Raw genomic sequence first — 20,603 nt, 5'->3', positions numbered from 1 at the left:
GTTGACACATTAGCTCTGAAGAATAATATTATAAAAGTGATACTAACTTTAAGTGGGTCAGCATTAGTATTAATCTAAGGGAACATTATTATCTTTTACTTATTAAATTAACATTGTCTTTCAAATTAATTACGTTCTAAATACATTCTGACTACTGTGTTTTATTTTTTATAGTAAATGAAGGAACTAAGTTTTCAGATTTACTAAACAGTATGATTAGTAAATGTTGTGTTGTTACAGTGTTACTTTTAAAATTTTAAATTATTGGGGTGCCTGGGTGGCTCAGTCCGTTGAGCGGCCGTTCAGCTCAGGTCATGATCTCACAGTTTGTGAGTTTGAGCCCCGCGTTGGGCTCTGTGCTGACAGCTCAGAGCCTGGAGCTTGTTTTGGATTCTGTGTCTCCCTCTCTGACCAATCCCCCGGTCAACACTCTGTGTCTCTCTCTCTCAAAAATAAACATTAAAAAATTTTTTTTAAAATTTAAATTATTTAATAAATATCTACATTTCAAAGAAGTGATCTCAAACAGTGGCAAAAGTTTTGGGCCTTGGAGTCCGACAGATTTGGGTTCAACTCCTGTTCTACGACATATGACCTGTGGGCTGAAATATCTAGCCTTTGAGTCATCTCTAAACTGAGAATATTACTTTTAGGGACAGCTGTAAGGAGTACTTGATAAATTGTGCTATTGACATTGTGCTTAGGACTACACTATGTGCTCTCCAAGATTTATTCATCCTCTTTGGCTAAGTAGATGATTAAGTCAATCAACATGTCAGCACCTGTCATATGACAGGTGCAGGGGATATAAAAATGAATAAAAAACATCCCTAAATTTGACAAAATTTAGTGTTTCAGAGGAAATTCTACAGATCATTTCAATATACTCAATGATACCTATCACTTCAATACACTGAAAACAAATCATTTCATATAATGAACTAAGGGTTGTGTCAAGAGGTAGGAATGAAATTAAAAATATTAACATCTAATAATAAGGCTTGTGATTTGTTAAGGAGTATGGTACAAAACTGCCAATAAGCCATATGGCTGGTACAAAGTCCTGGACATCCCTTGCTGTGTTTAGCTGCGTGATCATGGAGCCATGGCAAGATATGTAGATGGCAAGGCTTCAACAGGTAGTGAGAAATCAAAAAGGTTATAGATAGCTGAGAAGCAGGAACAGATCTGTCTTTCCAAAGAATGACTTTGGCGGCCAAGTAAAGGGTGGAAGGAGACAAAAGATATAGTCAAGATGGAGAGGGTAGAGCCTACCTTAGAGCATGTTCCTAGATACAGCAATGAGAATGTGGAACAGGGATGAGAGATAGCCAGAAGGACATTTTCTTTAAACCTTCATCTTAAATTGCTATATATCCCAATTATAAATAAAATCTAGTCAAGTTATAGTTAATTTTACAAAGGTGTTTATGACTATAACTCACTATAATAATAGCATATAAATGGGTAAAAGCATTATTAATCAGATACATGGCTCTCTTAAGACCTAGATCTCTAAATGCAGGCCAAAACACAGAAGGCTTGATTTCCATTTGATTTAACTATTTAATTATTTAAAGGATGTACTTATCTTAAACTTTTACCAGTAGTATAGTATTTTGAAAATAATTTACTTAAAGAAATAACAGCTATGACTTAAAAGAATCAAATTTTAAAACTAACTCTTGATATATTATGAACATGACTTCCATAAGCTTCTTTAAAAAAAATTATTTTTTAATGTTTATTTATTTTTGAGAGAGACAGAGTGTGAGAGGGGGAGGGGCAGAGAGAGAGGCAGACACAGAATCCGAAGCAGGCTCCAGGCTCTGAGCTGTCAGCACAGAGGTCAATCTGGAGTTTGAACTCACAAGGCGTGAGATCACAACCTGAGCCGAAGTTGGAACGCTTAATCAACTGAGTCACCCAAGCACCCCTGACTTCTTTCAGCTTCTATACTATATAATCACTCTTCCCTAAATTAAAACCTAAACTACTCTTAAATAGAACAAACAAAAGTCTGCCTATCTTAGCCATTAGTGTTTACTATTGAGCAATCATTCCTATAATTTCAGGGACTGTTCTGAAGATACTTAAATTCTATGAACGTAAGTTCCAAACTCAATTTCAGCATATGGAAAAAAATATAAAAGCAATAAAATGAGAATTGAAAAGACGATAAACAGAGTCAGAAAGTTTAATACTTTAACGCAAAAAGGGGGAAAAAGAAACATGGTTACCTGCTACTCAATTCTCTACCTGAATATTCCAACAGTACCTTAAAAACAACCCATTGTAATGTCTTTCCCCCCAAATCATCATCTCTCTCCTAGACTGTTCATCATCTCTCTCCTAGACTAGTCCACCCAGTCAGTCAAATCAGCAATCTTGGAGTTGCCCTCAACCCTCCCGTTTATGGAACCTTCCACATCTAGTTGGCAAACTGAGCTCTAGGAAATCTATGCCTTACTCTCCACCTCCATCGCTGCTTCCTTGATCAAGGCCCCCAAAATTGGCCTCTTGAACCATTTCCACTCCTCTTCCCCGCCTGCACCATTCTACTCCACCCTGCATAATGCTAGCAGAATGGAGCATTCTCAGATGTAAATCCCTTTGCTGACATGGTAAAATCCAAATCGATCCTGCAAAGCCCTACTCCACCCATCCAGCTTCATCTCTTGTAACAACTCTCACCCACCTTCTATTTGAGCCACATCGAACTACTTGAAGTACAAAGATGCCACTGAGGTCTCACAATTTCATATTTTTTTCCTGATGAGTGAACAAATTTGGTAGGAGGGGAGAGGAAAACATCCCAATCAAACTTCTATTCCTCTTAAGATTTAATGTAAGCATTACCCTCCTTTAAGAAGCCTTTCTTAGGGGAGCCTGAGTGGTCAGTCGGTTAAGCATCCAACTACAGCCCAGGTCATGATCTCGTGGTTTATGAGTTCGAGCCCTGCATCAGGCTCTGTGCTAACAGCTCAGAGGCTTGGGCCTGCTTCAGATTCTGTGTCTCCCTCTTTCTCTGCCCCTCTCCCACTTGCACTCTGTCTTAAAAAATAAACATTAAAAAAAAAAAAAAGCACCTTTCCTGAATCCCCATATTGACATCCAGCAAAATCCAGCAGGTTCAACCATTCCTTCATTTGCACCCAGGGTATCCAGTGCACTCTTCTTTCATAGCATCTCTAACAATCCTGCACTCATTCATTTCTGTAATTGTCTGTCACCATTAGACTAAGGGCTTCCTGAAGGACAGGAACTATGACATTCATCTTCCTAGCTCTGTATTCAGTACTCTTCCTGGCATGTAACAGCTGTTTCACAAATTTTGGGGCTTCATGAGCAGATTTTAAAATGACCATTCCTTACTTACCAAACTGAAACTGTTGGTTGTCCATGAGGCGAATAGATGCAGGAGCACATCTCTATTTTAAAAAGAAAAAATGTGATACAAATTTAATACTGTAAAGAAGCTACACAGGTAGAATGTAAATGTCATCTTTCTGTATGTGACATCAAGAGCTTAGTTCCTAAGAATATATACAGTAAAAAAAATCTTAACTTTTTATACAATTTTAAGATGATAAAACATCACTGACTTCTATAAAATATTTGGAAGAGAAATCTATATATATAATACACACACATGTATGTTGCCAGATCTTTGTCAGCAACAAGATCTTCTCAATGCCTAGCAAAGATCTATGGAAACACCTAAAAGAAATATTGGGCCTTGAAGTAGATTATTTTAGAACAAAGTAGAAATTTCAAAGACTACAATCAATATTATACCATTTGTGAATTATAATGTATCTTCAGATTCTTATATACTTTTAAAATGAAGATGATGGTAGAATTTTTCTGAGCAAAAACACCTCAAAAAATTATCTGTGATGTCTTCATACATAACTCTAAGAACTGTTGTTTTCCTTTTATCCCTTTCAATAATCCATTTTAAAAAGAAAAACTATCAGTGACCAGAATTCTAAAATCTTTCAAGGCATGAAAATAGCAACAAAATTCTGAAGGGTAACATTATGTATCTAGAACTCCACCAGTGTTAAATTTAATCTAGTCACCACACTAAAAGCTGCAAGGAAAGAAAAATGAGAACAGATAGTCATATAAATTTTGTATGCTGAAATACTACAATACAAACACTAGCAAGATTTAAGTTAGCTACAGCTTTTCCATAGTATTAAAGTGAGCTGCACCCTAACGACAATTTTATTTTCTATGCAAATTTTTAACATGGTTAAACTTCTACCAAGAGGTTGCTTTCACATGACAAAATTTTGACTGTCATAAACTTTTTAAACATTTATCTTCTGCTAATAACATTTATAAATAAAATTTGTATCCATACAACATTAAGATATATGCAGATCATTCAAAAGAACAAAACTTAACACATAACTGCGCATTACAACATTTTTGCTATCATTTACTTTTAATTGAACAAATACTTAATTTTATAAAACCACTCACAATACACATTTTATTTCATCCAACAAAATAACTGAGTAGATTCTTATTTTGAGCACTACACAATTTACTCACCTTTGGTACTAAAGGTGATATTATTCAATCTATATTTTAAAAAGTCACTGCCAAATCTAAAGAAAACAGTATTAGGTAATTTTACATATATACCATAACAATAACCTATTGCCTTACTTTTATAGAGTCTTGTGATGTCCAGGTTGTTTTCACATCTCTAATATAAGAAATAACCCCATCAGGGTAGCAGAACTGGTGTTATCCCCATTTTTCAGATGAGGACATAAGAACCAGAGAGATTAAAAGACTCGTCTGAGGTCATATGACTGTTAAGTAGACAAACTAGGACCAAGATATCTTGACTGCTGGATGAGGAATATTTCAAATAGACCACAAAGCCTCCCCAAAAAATCACCTAACACACACATACATACATCACACACACAACACAAAGAGCTTTAAAGTCATACCTGAAACAAAAATTACATGAAAACTACGTGTTATACAGTTATTATACACACACACACACACAACCTGAGTAATTTCAAATCTTGGTATAAGGGTATCTTTGTAATTAGGCTGTGCTTCTAAAAGCCAAACCAGTTTCCAAAATACTACAGAAAAATCAATTTTCGCAAAATGCTCTTATTCAAACAGGCGTATCAACTTCTAATAACACATATGATGCCTAATTAGACCAAGTTTCTTTTCTGCATGAAATAAACAATATCATATTACATATATATTTATATGTTTTGGCTTAAGCACACCAGTAACATGCGAAAGAATTCAGAGCCCTTCTGTCATTCTTAGAAAAAAACAAAAAACGAAACTTTTTTTTTTAAGATTGTATTTTTAAGTTCTCTATACCTAATGTCGAGCTTGAACTCACAATCCTCACTCTACTGACTGAGCCAGCCAAGCACCTACCCTCCCCAAAAACAACTTTTAAATTTGTACCAACAACTTGTAAATTCCATCTCCTACCGTCACCTAGTTTCTACTACCCCTGTACCTATATCAAGTGTTATTAGGGAAAACATTCAGCACAGAGACACATATATCAGAAAATGGGGGAAAGTATGTTTAGTACAATAAATCTGTAGTGGAAATCAATCTCTGAAACAACTAAAATACAATAAATATGCAGGCCTTGATAAAAACTTGGTTTGAAAAGACTATCCATAAAATACATCTTGGGTAACTGAAATAATCTGTTTATAGAATGAACACTGGATGTCATTAAAGAAATTACTGTTGATTTTCTTCGACATGATAATAGTATTGTGGCTGTGAAGAAAAACACCTTTATTTTTAGGAGATGTATGTTTAAATACTTAAGAGATCAAGTGCCATGATGTCTGCAACTTAATTTTAAACGGCCCAGAAAACACATACAGAAACATTTAAAACAAACATAAGAAAAAGTCAATTGTTGAATATACAAGATAAACATACAAGTGATCGCCATCCTCTTCTTTCAAAGTTTCTGTATGCTTAAAACTTTCAAATTAAAAAGTTGGAAAAATAAGTAAGGAAGCTTCAGGAACTTGGTACACATAACAACCAATATTCAATAATATTGAATATGATTTTAACTTGACAGCTGAGTCATATAAAGCTGAGTCAGTCATGGACTATTCCTATTTGTACTGAGGCAGAGTAGATGGTTACAGACACTTATCAAATGAGAATAACTACTAACACTTATCAAAAAAGAATAAAAAGCTAAAGAGAATTTGGTGTATGTAGATAATAAATATTAGTTTTCAATACTGGCTTTTTAAAAATGATCAAAATGAAACCACAGCTTTATTAAGTCTGTTTTAATAGTGTCATTTTTTTAAAAAAGTCAGTAAATGAGTATTTTAGTTATCATCACAAGTAAATTCTCATAAGTAAAGCACCCAAATTAAAAAACAGCATCTAGATTGTTTTATGATCCTCTGGCCATTGATTATTTGCAAATCACTGTGCATCATTCTAAAAAAAAAAAGCAGAAAAGTCTCTTAGAATTTTATATGAAAACCTGCCAGTATCACTAATTGTAAGTTCCTATAATCGAAAGACCAAAATAATGTTTCTATTCTTAAAAAATAACATTCAATCTGGGTAACACTACCTATGGTTAAGACTACATTATGTTTCAATTGCTATGAAACTAATTTGAAAACCTAAAAATATTTCCTTTAAAAGTTAGAGACATCACAAATTCGGAGAATTTGAGCTCTAAATTCACTCCCATGCTTTTCAATTATACTGAGTATTCCATAGATGAAGAAAGGGGGAAAAGGGTTCTTGAGTTAAAGTGACCCCTAGTGGTATGGGACCAGAAATAACCTGAGAGAGAATAGTTTTACCAAGTAATTTTTTTGGTGGGTTAATAATACATTCAGGGAATTTAAGGAACATCAAACAAAAACTGTTTACTCAAAATGGAGTTAATAAAATAACTGATTTATTTCCTACTACGATAAATTTATTTTTACTAGAATATCTGATGTCCCAAGTATACTTTATATGTAATAAGTAGTCTGAAAAGAGATGAGAAACTCATTATTGACCTTAAGGAAATATCAATTATCTTTGTTTTACCCAAGCAAAGAAGAAATAAATAATCACATTGACCTCAAAGCACTAGTACGAGACTAAGTCAAACTGCTGACAATTTCTTCCCTTTAATGATGTTACAACCAGGAATTTAATATATAAGCCTGAAAAATAAATAACAACCACTTTCATTAGTCTTATTTAATTCTGAGTACAATTCTCTTTACTAACAACTTAAAAAAAGCAACAGATTTCTCAATCTAACCATTTTCTCCAAAAAAAAAAAAGTCCCTATAAGAAAAACATCAAAAGATTTCTGCAAAATCTGTTTTTATGGAACTAATTCGTATCTCTTTCTTATCACAGAGAAAACCAGAACTTGCACTGCAGATGTGACACATTATTTGTGAGGGTTTCCCTTAGTTTACTAAATACTAGCAAAAGAAATTCGATATTAACATATCTCAAAAGGCATCGGGATTTCTACTATTCCAACTTCATAAACATAAAATATAAGCAGTGAATGGTAGTCCTATATCTTTGGTGCCTTGTTTAACACCTTTGAATTGAAAAGGCTTGTTTCTTCAAGAAGTAAATCACACATTCAGTGTAGACTCTAGAATGGCCCAAACTCCTAAACCTTGAGTCTATTTTGGAGATAGTCTAGTAACCTCACACTATATCAGAAGCCAAAGCTCCAATACCAAACTCCTTGTACCTAGCCATACAAAAGTTTAAACATATAAAATTTATCATGATATGCAACATCTGTAGTGATTACTAGAAGACAGGAATCATGTCTATTTAATTTACACAATATCCAATATACCTTGTTGAATATAAAGTTAAGAGCACACTATCTTACATACAGATAAACAAAAAAATGTTTAAAAAAGGATATGTGAAAAGAATTCTGCTAACTGCAAATTTCTATATATAAAAACTTAAAATGTAGACAGATAATTGGTTCTTCCTCAGAGCTGGTACCACAGATAAAATCAGACAGTATTTAAGGCTATTCGTATAACTGGTTAGTCCTACTGGAAGTCACATACTGGCTTGCAGCTACATATTATACAGTAGAGATTTCCCTCCATTTATATAAGGGAAGAGCCAATAATGCCAAACAGTCTCTGGTTCATCATTTTCATTTTTCACTTTGTACATGTATAATGACTTGTTCTGAGTAGCTCCTGCTTAAAAGCATGTCTTGTAACTATCCTCAAGTTTAACACATTCTGCTGGATCACATAGTAAAGAATCCAATTAATCAAACTTTTGGCTAGGGGCTAGGTTATTTTCTCTGACTCAGAGGGAGAAAAGCATCACACACACACACACACACACACACACACACACGTGCATGCACACACATAATGATTTAAAATAACAATGCCTTTTTCTACACATAACAAATTATTATTTCCAAGAATTACCACTGAATATAAAGCAGTTTTAATTATTTTATAATGTAATTGCTAAACCTAACTCCTTTCAATTTATTTCAACCCCTCCAGGATAAGTCAAGTTTAAGACAGAACAATTCAGAATTGAGACATAATAGTCTGAGGTGTCAAATATGAACTATGTATTTCTTTCCAAATTACGGTCTAAACTCTCTAGAAAAAACAACACCCTATCAGTTTAAAACTGTTTAAAATAAAAGTGATGGTAGGTAGAATGGGCCACACCTTGACAAAAGACAGGGAGAGAAAAACCTCCCTTTTCAATCTGTAATTCTACAAACCTAGTTCTGATACTGAGAAAGACAGTTTTCGGAGGAATGCATACGGAAATGTGCCACACATACAGTGTTTCCTCTTAATGGAACATATGGTCCTCCCTCAATACTACAGGGCATAACTCTTAAGTTTTTACTGGGAAGGGAAAATCCCAGACTTCAAAAACTGCTCAATTTGAGCTTATTTCAACCCTTTTTCCCTTAAAACTTTATAAAAATATCATTGTTATTTCTAAACAAACAATAACATTGTTATTTCTAAACAATAAGAGAATAATAAAATATACCTGAAACTGATATTCTGATTAAAAAACACTATTTCCTCTCACCTGAGAGGCTACAGTAAGAAATCTATTTTCTCAAAGTCTTAAAAATCACTTACTTACCCATCTACTGAGTTAAGTTGGAGATTATACTGGACTGCCATTTATTAGATAGAATCACATTAATCTTCTACTAAATCTTCCTTTCTAGCTCCTCACAAGGCAGTGAAGTATTGAAAGAGGACAATCCTCACGTGGACAAAGATTAGATGAGAGACCTTAGTAGAATCCTTCTGCTGTCAGTATAAAGTTGCTTAATTTATTTCCTTCAGTAAGAATAGTGATGAAAATATACAAAGAGCCCACTTTGCTATTTGTAAACAATGATGTATACTCCTTTCCAAAAGATACATATCCAAAATACAGTTTCCCATTTCAAAAGCAACTTGAGTCTGAAAATACCGTAAAAATGGAAGTGCTATGAAGTGACAGTGAGGAATTACAACCAGCCAAATCATTATTCAATCAAGAATTTGGCACAATCATAAACCATGTATCATCTATTTTAATGGATCTTAATTCTCTTCCTATCAGCTGAAATTCCAAATTGCAAATTGAACAACTAGTGCCAAAATCTGATCATTTTCTCAATTTTTCTGCCTGAGAATACTGTTACAAAGCAGGGCAGCACACGTCGTTCCATTCTTGACATGTGAGATTTGTACATTCTGTAAACTAATATGTAAATGTCTCTAAGCCATAATACAAGCATTTGCCCATTTCCAGGGCAGGTAAACATTCATACTTATCTGTCTGTGCAGAAGTAAAATATATATGTTCCTCAAACAGTGGAATATCTCCAAATCACAGTAACTATTCTTAGCAATTGTTTCATTCATACAAGTAATATTTGAAAATAAAATAGTATCTATCTAGGCTTTTTAATCAGTTTCAAGAAAGACAAACTTTCTAGTCACGTGGTATGTATGCCTTTAAAAACTGTCTATTACCAAGTACACAGAACCAATTTATTAAAACTATAGATTAGAGGGGAGCTTTCCTTTAAGGTCTTTAACCACAGGGTAGCACTTTCTATCAGCTATCACCTTTGTTTATTCCAAACTACATACCCAATACAGTTTTGTGTAGTCAATTTAGATTACAGTCACTGGTGAATATCCAAAGAATTTTTTAAAACGAGTAAAAGCGCAATTTTTACTGACTTCTGCAAGGATGAAGGAAAATTTCACCCCCTGCTTTTCATTAGCACAAGTAGTTCTCTATTACTTTCTATCAGGGGCATATATTAAATTGTAACAAAAACTGCATCAGATTATAGCAACTATGTTTAAATCCAATATTTCCATTTTAATAAAATTATAAATTTAGGATTCTGATACATTTGTACATCATTTCTCATTAATGAAACCTAAGATATATTTACATATTTACAATGCAGAAAAGAGGAAAGCATAAATATGTCTACCTTTACTTCCAAGATCACCTAGCAACATTTTTTCACAAGTCTACTAAATCTGTGTTCTACAGAGTGGAGAGCTTGTGAAGGGGCAGATTTGACCAACATAGACTGAATGCGACCTCATCAAAGATCTTTTGTTGAAAATACATATAAATCAGATAGTTTTATCGATTCTGTAATTATTTTTAAAAATCCAATGTGGCATTCTTGCTTATTTTGCCATAAAAAATGGAGACAACAATAGCCAATTAAAAAGATGTCATATTCAAAACTTGAAAAAGAGAGATACTACGAACTATAAATTTTATGATAAAGCTTTTTTGGGGAGGGGAAATAATAAAGCTTAACAAAGACAGAAACAAATAAAAGTACTTAACACCAAGAATAAATTATAATACAAGGTGAAAACAAAAAAATCATTAAGGGAGATTGAAATTGATAAGAAAATACAATCTAATAATGGGAAATGTTTGGTTTGGTTTGATTTTTAATAGGTGAACTTACTTACAGTAATTTTCTAAACAAAGCAAAACAAACAAAAAACAACATGAAAACTTAGCTTTCCATTCTTCTAGGTTTTAACTCACAGGCAAAACCATAACACTTTGCAATTAGTTCTTTTATTCCTTAACATCTAGGCTATCTTAAATTTGAAATTGTCTTCCTTTGCCTTTAAATGTGGAAGGTTTTAGTGACAAGTATCAGAACACGCTTGAACTTTACTACTCAGTGCTCAGATATCATGTCAGAATAACAAATAGTATTTACCCCTGAAACTTATTTCCACTTCTCCTTTATTCAGTAGTCCTGCTTTTAAATATAATATTTAATATTACATTAAATATATGTATATTGATATTTAATATGTAATGCATATTACATATTTATATATTAAAATAATATTTAAATATTATATCATCTCATTATTTTAGCAAATAGAATAATACTTAACTATATATTCTAGCACCCTAACCATAATATAATATCCCCAAGGTTCTAGGAATTAGGAGCTCTTCTTGTAAAAGTTTCAACTATTAACACTTGTTTTTGCTTTACCACCACCAAAGTAACCTGCCAGTAGTTTAAGAATGTTCATTCTAGGACTATACTTCTTTTTTAAATTATTCTCTCACCCAGCAGGAAGACAATCAAGACTAAGGGGCCTATGGTTAAATCTTAATGCAGGAAGCAATTTAACTGATAAGTAACTGAAGCTACCTGGAAATTATAGAAATTATCCTTGTCAACTGTTAGATTAAGTGACCATATAGCTGAACCTCCTCCAAGCAGAAAACTAACGGAAAAAATGAATGTCTCAGAAAGCAAAACTGAATATATGAAAGAAAGAACCCTAAAAATGGTAAATATGTGAGTAACTGTGAAATATTTTTGCTTATTTTAAATTTCTTTAAGACATTTATGTCATAGAATGGTGGGAAGATAAGACTCTTGACCACTTTCCATTTCCGTACTTGAAAGAGTCCACAATGAATATGGAGTATTTGCTGGATATCATTCCTTTGCCTCAGCAGATCCTCGCTTCACTCTGCTCATGATATACCTGGAGGCTGACCTATATGGGTCAGGTTGGAAAGGTCCCTTGCCTCAAGATTCTAGTTGCATACAGCTGATGGGAAGTACTAAAGAACTCCAGGAGTTTGGAGAAAGCAAGAAGAAACAGGCTGCAGTATACTCCCTTGATTTCCTCCCCACTGTGAAATGCTGAAATGAGAATTTTTCACAAACCATCGTAGTTCAAATAATGAACCAAATACCTAAAGAAATGCAAGAATTTCTACACTGATACACAGAATACAGAAATAAAATTACTTGATACGACCTAGTCTTTTAAAAATCCTTAATATTATATCTTTTTTTTAAATAAGGGAACAGAAAATGGGAATTCTTCTTAACTTATAGCTAAATATATTATGTTATATTATGTTATTTAACTTAAGCTATAGCCTAGGTACTATTATAAAACAAAGTAGGGTCTAGTAGTAGCATATTCTAAGTATTGATAAAGTTTGATTACCTATATTTAATTTCTATATTTTTGATCACTGACAATCAGCCATTTATTTTAATTTCAATAAATGTCTTAGTTTAAGAAAAATTATATATTACTTCAAATTAATCACAAAATATCTTACCTAAAAATAATTTAAGAAAACATAACATTCATTAAAGGCAGAGTCATTCAAAGCCATCAACCCAAGTATATACCTTACCTTGGCTTAAAATCACACAGCGCTCTTTAAACCAAGAAATAAAGAAATAGCAACTGCACTTACAGGGATGATTTTACATTACCTTTTCATACAGAACTGGGGAAAAACCACATATATAACACAACTAAATATGAAGATTATATGTGACATACAAAATCAGTTACGCAGAATTTTTAAACTATAAATATATATGGGTGGGTTTTTGTTCTTTTTTGTTTGTTTGTTTTTACCTGTTTTGCAATTTCTCTTAAACAGGCTACTCCTTGTTCAAAATTAGGGAAAGCTACTGAGCCATACTTTTGGTATTCAGGGATTGGTCTGATTTTTATTGTAGCTTCTGTTATCACACCAAGAGTTCCTGAAAAAGAAGGGGGAATAATCCAATATATCACATGCCAATTTTCTAAGTCATATTTAAATCTATTTTATCTATTTATTCTATTAATTTATTCTATTCATATTTAAATCTATTTAATCTATTCTATGTGGGGAATAATGGCTACTCAAGTCTTTTTAGGAAAACAAACATTTTATAATTTCTGAAAAAAGTTTTTGGAATACATTTTTCTTATGTTATATATAAATACTTTAAGACATTTTTAAGGTAACCCTTCTCCAAGGTTACTTTTAAATCATTTGAAAAGCATTACAACCTACTAAAAGAAAACAAATTTAAAAACAACAGGTTTTTATATCTCATATACATTCAGACAAAAGTATATTTTGATATTTGTGCCTACTTTTACTGTGAGAACAATTTACTGGGGCAAAAAGAAACCTCTATGAGAATTTAAAATGATAGAAGAAATTAGAGGGACTATTATTATCTCGCCTTTTTTCCTAAGAATTCATACAATGACAAAGGCAACACTGGGATGCCCTTGTAAAACAGAAAACAAAAAACAAAACAAAAAGAAAAAAAAAACAGATATTTCAGAGACAAAATAGTTACTATAAATATCTAGCACAAGAGAACCACTAGTGAAACAAATGCTCTTTTCTTTATTACACAGAGGAGAGAAAAATCAAAGAGGAAAATAGCAAGTTAAATATAAACTATATTCTACATGATTTAAATAACTATACTAAAATATTTGAAGAGACATGGTTAAAAATTATTATATTCACAATGTCACACTTTTCAAATCAGTGATTTCTGATGTACAAATGTTAGAAATTATTAACACTAGCAGTAAATTTTCTGAGAATCACAAAAAAAGAATAAAGACGGAAATCTTTGAATTGGAGAACTTAATGACAACACTAGAAATAAATAAATAAATAAATAAATAAATTAAATAAATAAATAGTATCACAAAAAAAGCGTTCAATAAATTTATAATATACTCAAAATGTCAGTATAGAATACAAGATAGAAAACTATGAAACTTTTTACTATGTAAAAAGTAAATTGGGGGGCGCCTGGGTGGCGCAGTCGGTTAAGCGTCCGACTTCAGCCAGGTCACGATCTCCCGGTCCGGGAGTTCGAGCCCCGCGTCAGGCTCTGGGCTGATGGCTCAGAGCCTGGAGCCTGTTTCCGATTCTGTGTCTCCCTCTCTCTCTGCCCCTCCCCCGTTCATGCTCTGTCTCTCTCTGTCCCAAAAATAAATAAACGTTGAAAAAAAAAATTTAAAAAAATAAAAAGTAAATTACATTAGACCACAATATGTTCCTCACATATACAAATGACTGCCTATGGAGATAGCAAATATGACCCCATTATGACTTGTAAAATTACAGAAACTCTGCAAGTTTGGCCTGATGAGTATTTGAATAAAAAGTAGATATATCTTGTAAATTTTAAAAGATAACAAGTGACTAGACTTTATCTTTTATTTTAGCATCTTTATTGAGATATAATTCATAGACCATAAAATTCACCCATTTAAAGTGTAAAACTCAATGTTTTTCAGTATATGCATAGATATATGCAACTATCATTAAATCTAAGTTTAGAACATCTTCCTCACCCCAAAAAAGAAACCCCATATCCATGAAACAGTCATTCTCCATCACCCCCCCATCCCCACATACATACTCAGCCCTAGACAACCACTAACTTCTATAAATTTGTCTATTCTGAATATTTCATATAAATGGAATTTTACAATATGTGTTTTTTTGTGACTGGCTTCACTTAGACAATGTTTTCAAGGTTTATCCCTGTTATAACATGTATTAGTACTTCATTTTTTTAAAATTATGAACTATTACTCCAATGTATACAAAACTCATTTTGTTTACCCATTCGTTAGTTGATGGGCATTTGGGTTTCCACATTTTTTTTTTTACTAGCTTGTCAATGTAATATAAAATGATACTACTCAGGAAGAGTTAAGATGAAAAAAAAAAGAAAGATGCAGAGGGCAAAGTATGGTGAAAGGGGCTGAGTTTCCATGCCCTTTCCAGATGCACCACCCTCCCAGCACTTCCATGTGTTAACCAACATGGAAGCTCTCCAAAACCTGCATTTTAGTAATTTTTATGAAAGCTTCATCACAGAGGCATGACTGATTGAACCACTAATTCAATGTTCAGTCCCTCTCCCCTCGCAGAGCTGAAAGTTCCATAGGTTTCCACATTTTGGCTGCTATAAATAATGCTACTGTGAATACATATACAAATCTACACACATATTTTTGTGTGGATGTGTGTTTTCTTTTCTCTGAAATATATACGTGAAAACTTTTTTTTCATTTCAGAAAAACCTGTGATCCTTTTCCATATAACAACACTGCCCTCATCTACCTTTTCCTAAAGTTACATTCCAGGCACATACCACCAAGATGTGGCAGAAGTGGGGAAGAGATTGGCTCACTTCTAGTACCCAACCTTAGCTGGTGGGGCAGAGGCTCTACTTGGAGTGTTACATTAATACTGGAGGGCCAATCACCCTTGGCCTGGCTTGCAAAGAGTTGGTATCTTGCCAGGAGAAGCAAACCAAGAAGATGTGTTTTCCTTCTCTCTTCTCCCTAGCACTGAGCTATTAAAGCAGGGATGTCCTCAGAGAAAAGCATGCCATTGCTCTGCTGCTCCTCTCTCCTCCCTTCGCCTCCAGGATCAAGGCTCAGAGATTTTACAGGGTGGAGGAGGGAGGGGGTAAGGGAACACAAACCAAAAAATAGCTCCTAATCTCTTTCCAAAGAAAATTACTTTGTTTGCAACACAGCATGAAGAAGTTCAAGCCTAAAACACTCTCAAAACAGTGGAGGATTTGGTAAAAGGCAACTGGGAGGACATAGGTTAATTTATTGAAAATAAAGGCAATACTGTAGGCCAGTTAATTTGCCTGTATAGAAACAGTGGGAAGGACCCCAACCATGCTCAGAAAAGACTCTCAAACACTAATCTCAGGAACTATCCCTGCTAAGGGATACACTTTAAAATGGGTGAATTTTATGGTTTGTGAACTGTATTTCAATAAAGCTATTTTAAAATAACCATTATAACTTAATTCTCCAAATGAATTACAAATGAAACTTCAGAGTTATTTCCTTAAATAAGGAACTAACCATCATGCATTTTACAAATAGAAAAATTTTAAGAAATAGATATCTTAGACTATAGAAAGAGTCTAAGAGAACTTCTAAACCTTTGCCAAAGAGGCAAAAGGCTGACAGGTAAACTATTAATACTATGCTGTCTCCTCATCCACCAGCACAGAATTTTCTATCACACCTGTTCTTTCTTACCAATACAAGTAGTACTACTTTAATTTTTAATGGTGCTAATCTTCCTACTACTACAGTGACACCATCACTAAACTTATTTGTAATTCTTTCAACTCTTTTCAACATTTTTAGAAGCTTCTATAGCCTTGGAACTAACATCTGATGTTAAAAGTTCTTTCTACAAATAAATTGAAATTTGACAGGCATATACTCCTCAACACAGGAATCATCTCCTCTATTTAATCTGACCACAGATTACAGAAAAATTTAATAAATACTTGCTGAAACTCAACAGTCACCAGATTGAAATTCATTAAGAAAAAGGTCAATATAAGCCTTGACTGTAGACAGGAAAACATCTATTTAAAACTAAACTCCAAGTTCCCAGGTTTTTGTGAAATATTTCCTTAACATCTGACAAGTGAAGCCATTTGAAAATATTTCTTTGAATTATAGAATATAATCTAAACATAACCTAAATATAACCCAGGAAAAAAAGCCAGAAACCATTTAAATGCCAATCAATGAGGGTCTGGTTAAATACATCAGTATACATTCAAGTAGCTGTCAAAAAGAATGAAGTGGCTCTAAATGTAATGATACTTACATGGACTCAGCTTTATAAAATGAAGTGTAAAGCAAAGAGTAGTAAACTCCTGTTTGTGTTTTTAAAACTGCATACATATATACTGATATACAGCAGTTAAGTGTTTACTCTGAACAAGGGAGATGCTTGGAAGACAGGGATAGAAGGCAGATTTTCCCTTGTACATCCTTCAGTACCTTTTGAATTTTGTACATTTGTCCATATTTTAATTTTGTACATGTAATTATTCAAAAAGTTGATTTTAAAATATATATACCTTTACATTAGCAAACTTCCTTTAAAATTCTAATTCTACATCAAAATTCTAAGGTACCAGTGAAAAGTGACTATGCCTTAAACCCCTATATACCTGTACTGCCTCGTATGTAGTAGAGCAGGACTCTGAAGTAGTAAAATCCACCATAACATTATAAGTTAGGTTAAAAAAGATGAAAATCAGTAAAGTGAGACTTTGCATTATTGTAAGGTTAGTGAAATGCCTAAGGTGAGTCTCTGAAACTATCTAGCTATTAGCTCTACAGGGGTCCCACTGTGAAAGCAAAATCGCCTAGGTCTCAAACACAGTTTGAGGGCAGCTTCCATTCAGATTTACATTCAAATTAGCCCATCACAAATGGATATATCTAAATTCACTTAATCAAAAGGCTCATTTCTGTTCTGTTTTATTGTATTTATTGATTCTTTTGTTTTGGGAGTATTGTCAATGGAGTGATATGAAAGACTTGGACTACTTATCACTTGATTATATGTACATTATACCACTTTATTCACTTCATATTTTATATCTACTTAGTATTATTACTTATAGATAACTCCGTGGCAAGATGACATCATAGAGGTTTATATATCATTCACTTTTCTTTCTCTTTTATCCAAAATATGTTGCAATAAATTTAAATATCTTCTGTTTTATAATTTTCAAATGTAATGTTTGTTCTCAAGAAAACTAAAAGCTTCAATTGCTACTTGACATAAAATGCAACTATTTGCTTAAAGTAAATAAAATCTTTTGTAATTTGAAAATATACTTTCAGGTAACTTCAGGACAAAGAAAATGGCAGTCATTTGATTCTGAAACTTCTCCCCTCTCTACTCCCCCCCCCCAAAAAAAACCCCATAAAAATCAACAAGTAAAACAAAACCACAAATAATGCTGAAATAAAACCTTCATTTTTTTTTTTTGGCTATCATTTTTTTAAATATATGAAATTTATTGTCAAATTGATTTCCATACAACACCCAGTGCTCATCCCAAAAGATGCCCTCTTCAATACCCATCACCCACCCTCCCCTCCCTCCCACCCCCCATCAGCCCTCAGTTTGTTCTCAGTTTTTTTTTTTTAATGTTTATTTATTTTTGAGCCAGAGAGAGAGAGAGCATGAACAGGGGAGGGTCTGAGAGAGGGAGACACAGAATCTGAAACAGGCTCCAGGCTCTGAGCTGTCAGCACAGAGCCCGACGCGGGGCTCGAACTCATGGACTGTGAAATCATGACCTGAGCCGAAGTTGGCCGCTTAACCGACTGAGCCACCCAGGCGCCCCTGTTCTCAGTTTTTAAGAGTTTCTTATGCTTTGGCTCTCTCCCACTCTAACCTCTCTCTCTCTTTTTTTTTTCCCTTCCCCTCCCCCATGGGTTCCTGTTAAGTTTCTCAGGATCCACATAAGAGTGAAAACATATGGTATCTGTCTTTCTCTGTATGGCTTGAAATAAAACCTTCAATACTACTAGGAGACAAAAAACACTCTGACCTTCACATTACCTGTGAAGTAGAAATAAAGTGAAAAAATTCCAAAAGACCTTCTACAGCCTTCTACTTGCTGCAAGTTTGTAAGGGTAGAAAATAATGGGAGGCTTAAAAGATTTCATAAGAAAGGGAAGAGGGTATCAGAGGACCTGAAGAAAGCATAGACAGAATCACAGAATGCAAAAATGCAACAATAATGCCAAAATGCTATACAGGCCCTGGCTATGGAGAGGGGATTGAAAATGGGAGGAACCAGAAATGGCAGCCTTAGAGAAGCAAGGGGAGCATGATATTCAGAGAAGTGTGGTATTCCTTGGAGAAAAGGTAACGAAGGGAAAGTATAATAGAAAAAATTAAGATCCTAAAGAAATAAGAGAGAAAGAAGACGTGCCATCATACCCTCTCCCACCAACAATACCACCATCCAAAAACAAGAAGCACAAAAGAGAGGAGGAGTGACAGAAAAGGACATTTCCAAACTAGGAACCCTTTCTAAGTAATAAATAGCAACAGAAAAAAAGCACACCAAATCCACAAAAACTACTGCAGTAAGTCAGAAAATATAAATAAAAGCTTTTCTGCTAATAAAAAGTCTCTCCCCTAAACCAACCACGATCCTGAAGAAAAAAAAAAAACGTAAAACAACATTTCAAACTGAATTAAGTATTGTCAAGCAAGCATTTGGGGATATTAAAAACAATACTTGAATCAGAAATACAACATTAAAGGGGCGCCTACATGGCTCAGTCAGTTAAGTATCCAACTCTTGATTTCGGCTCAGGACTTGATCTAAAGTTCATGAGATCAAGCCCCATGTTGGGCTCTGCATTGAGGACGCAGAGCCTGTTTGAGATTCTCTCTCTCCCTGTCTCTGTCCCTCCCCTGCTCGTGCACGTGCATGCTCTCTCTCTCAAAATAATATACTTAAAAAAACACAAACACTAAAAACATAAATGGACACAAAGCAAGAAGCAATGAAACAAGAGATGACCAATCTCAGGGAAGAAATAGAACAGCAGCAACAACAGCAACAAAACATATAAAAAATGAAGGCTAAGTTATAAGATATTCAAAGGAGAACAGAGAATAGATTCAAATGAAAACTTAATAAAGGGCATTGAAGAAAAGCAAGAAAATAACCAAGAGAAAGAAAATGAAATAAAAAGTTGAAAAAAAGGTCAGAGAAATAGGGGCTGAAATAGAACTTATATCCCTAAAGAAGAAAAATCAAAACACTGGGAGAAAACCCCTAATCATTGACACTACAATATAAAAAAACCTTTCCAAAATAGAAGAAGACCTAAATATAAACACAGAAAGGGTCCAATGGGTACCATGTGAAACAACCTAGGACAATCAACTCTGATCTATAAAAGTAGTAAACTTCAATAATAAAGAAAAAAATCCTCAGGACACCCAGGCAAAAAAAAAAAAAAAAAAAAAAAAAAAAAAGGAAAGAAGCTACAAGGCAAAAGAGCTAGCATTAGATTTCTTTAAAACAACATATAAAACCAGGCAGCACTGGAGCAGCATTTTTAAGAAACAAGGAAAGAAAGTGCAACCCATGGATATTATATCCACCCAAGCTGTCCTGCTGGTATCCAGGTCAGAGGAAAACAGTTTAAAACATTCTAGAACTCATGAGATACACAATGTGCCCTTCTGGAGGAATCTAGTAAAGGGTTAGCTTTATTTAACCAAAAGGTGACTAGTAAAATTACATAAAAGGACTGATAGTAAGCATTTTACTTACTTCAACACAGAGCAAAGGCTAAAACAAGGGTACGTCATGGGTTAAAAAATACAAA

At 33.7% G+C, this 20,603-nt stretch overlaps 1 protein-coding gene across 3 annotated transcripts in view; it reads right to left on the bottom strand.

Annotated features, from left to right (window-relative positions):
- Nucleotides 1–20,603, bottom strand: part of AGPS (alkylglycerone phosphate synthase) — a 144,145-nt gene that overhangs the window by 46,037 nt on the left and 77,505 nt on the right. For all 3 annotated transcript variants that reach the window (XM_045033989.1, XM_023259484.2, XM_045033991.1), the window contains exons 11-12: nucleotides 13,002–13,129; nucleotides 3,380–3,431 (exon numbers count right to left, since the gene is read on the bottom strand). In XM_045033989.1, the coding sequence (XP_044889924.1) occupies nucleotides 3,380–3,431; nucleotides 13,002–13,129 (180 nt within the window). The remainder of the gene's footprint in view (nucleotides 1–3,379; nucleotides 3,432–13,001; nucleotides 13,130–20,603) is intronic.

Source organism: Felis catus, chromosome C1 (assembly GCF_018350175.1).
Source record: "Felis catus isolate Fca126 chromosome C1, F.catus_Fca126_mat1.0, whole genome shotgun sequence".
In the NCBI taxonomy this organism is placed as follows: domain Eukaryota; kingdom Metazoa; phylum Chordata; class Mammalia; order Carnivora; family Felidae; genus Felis; species Felis catus.
The sequence above is the reverse complement of the archived record's forward strand: the minus strand, read 5'-3'. Positions and strand labels throughout refer to the sequence as shown.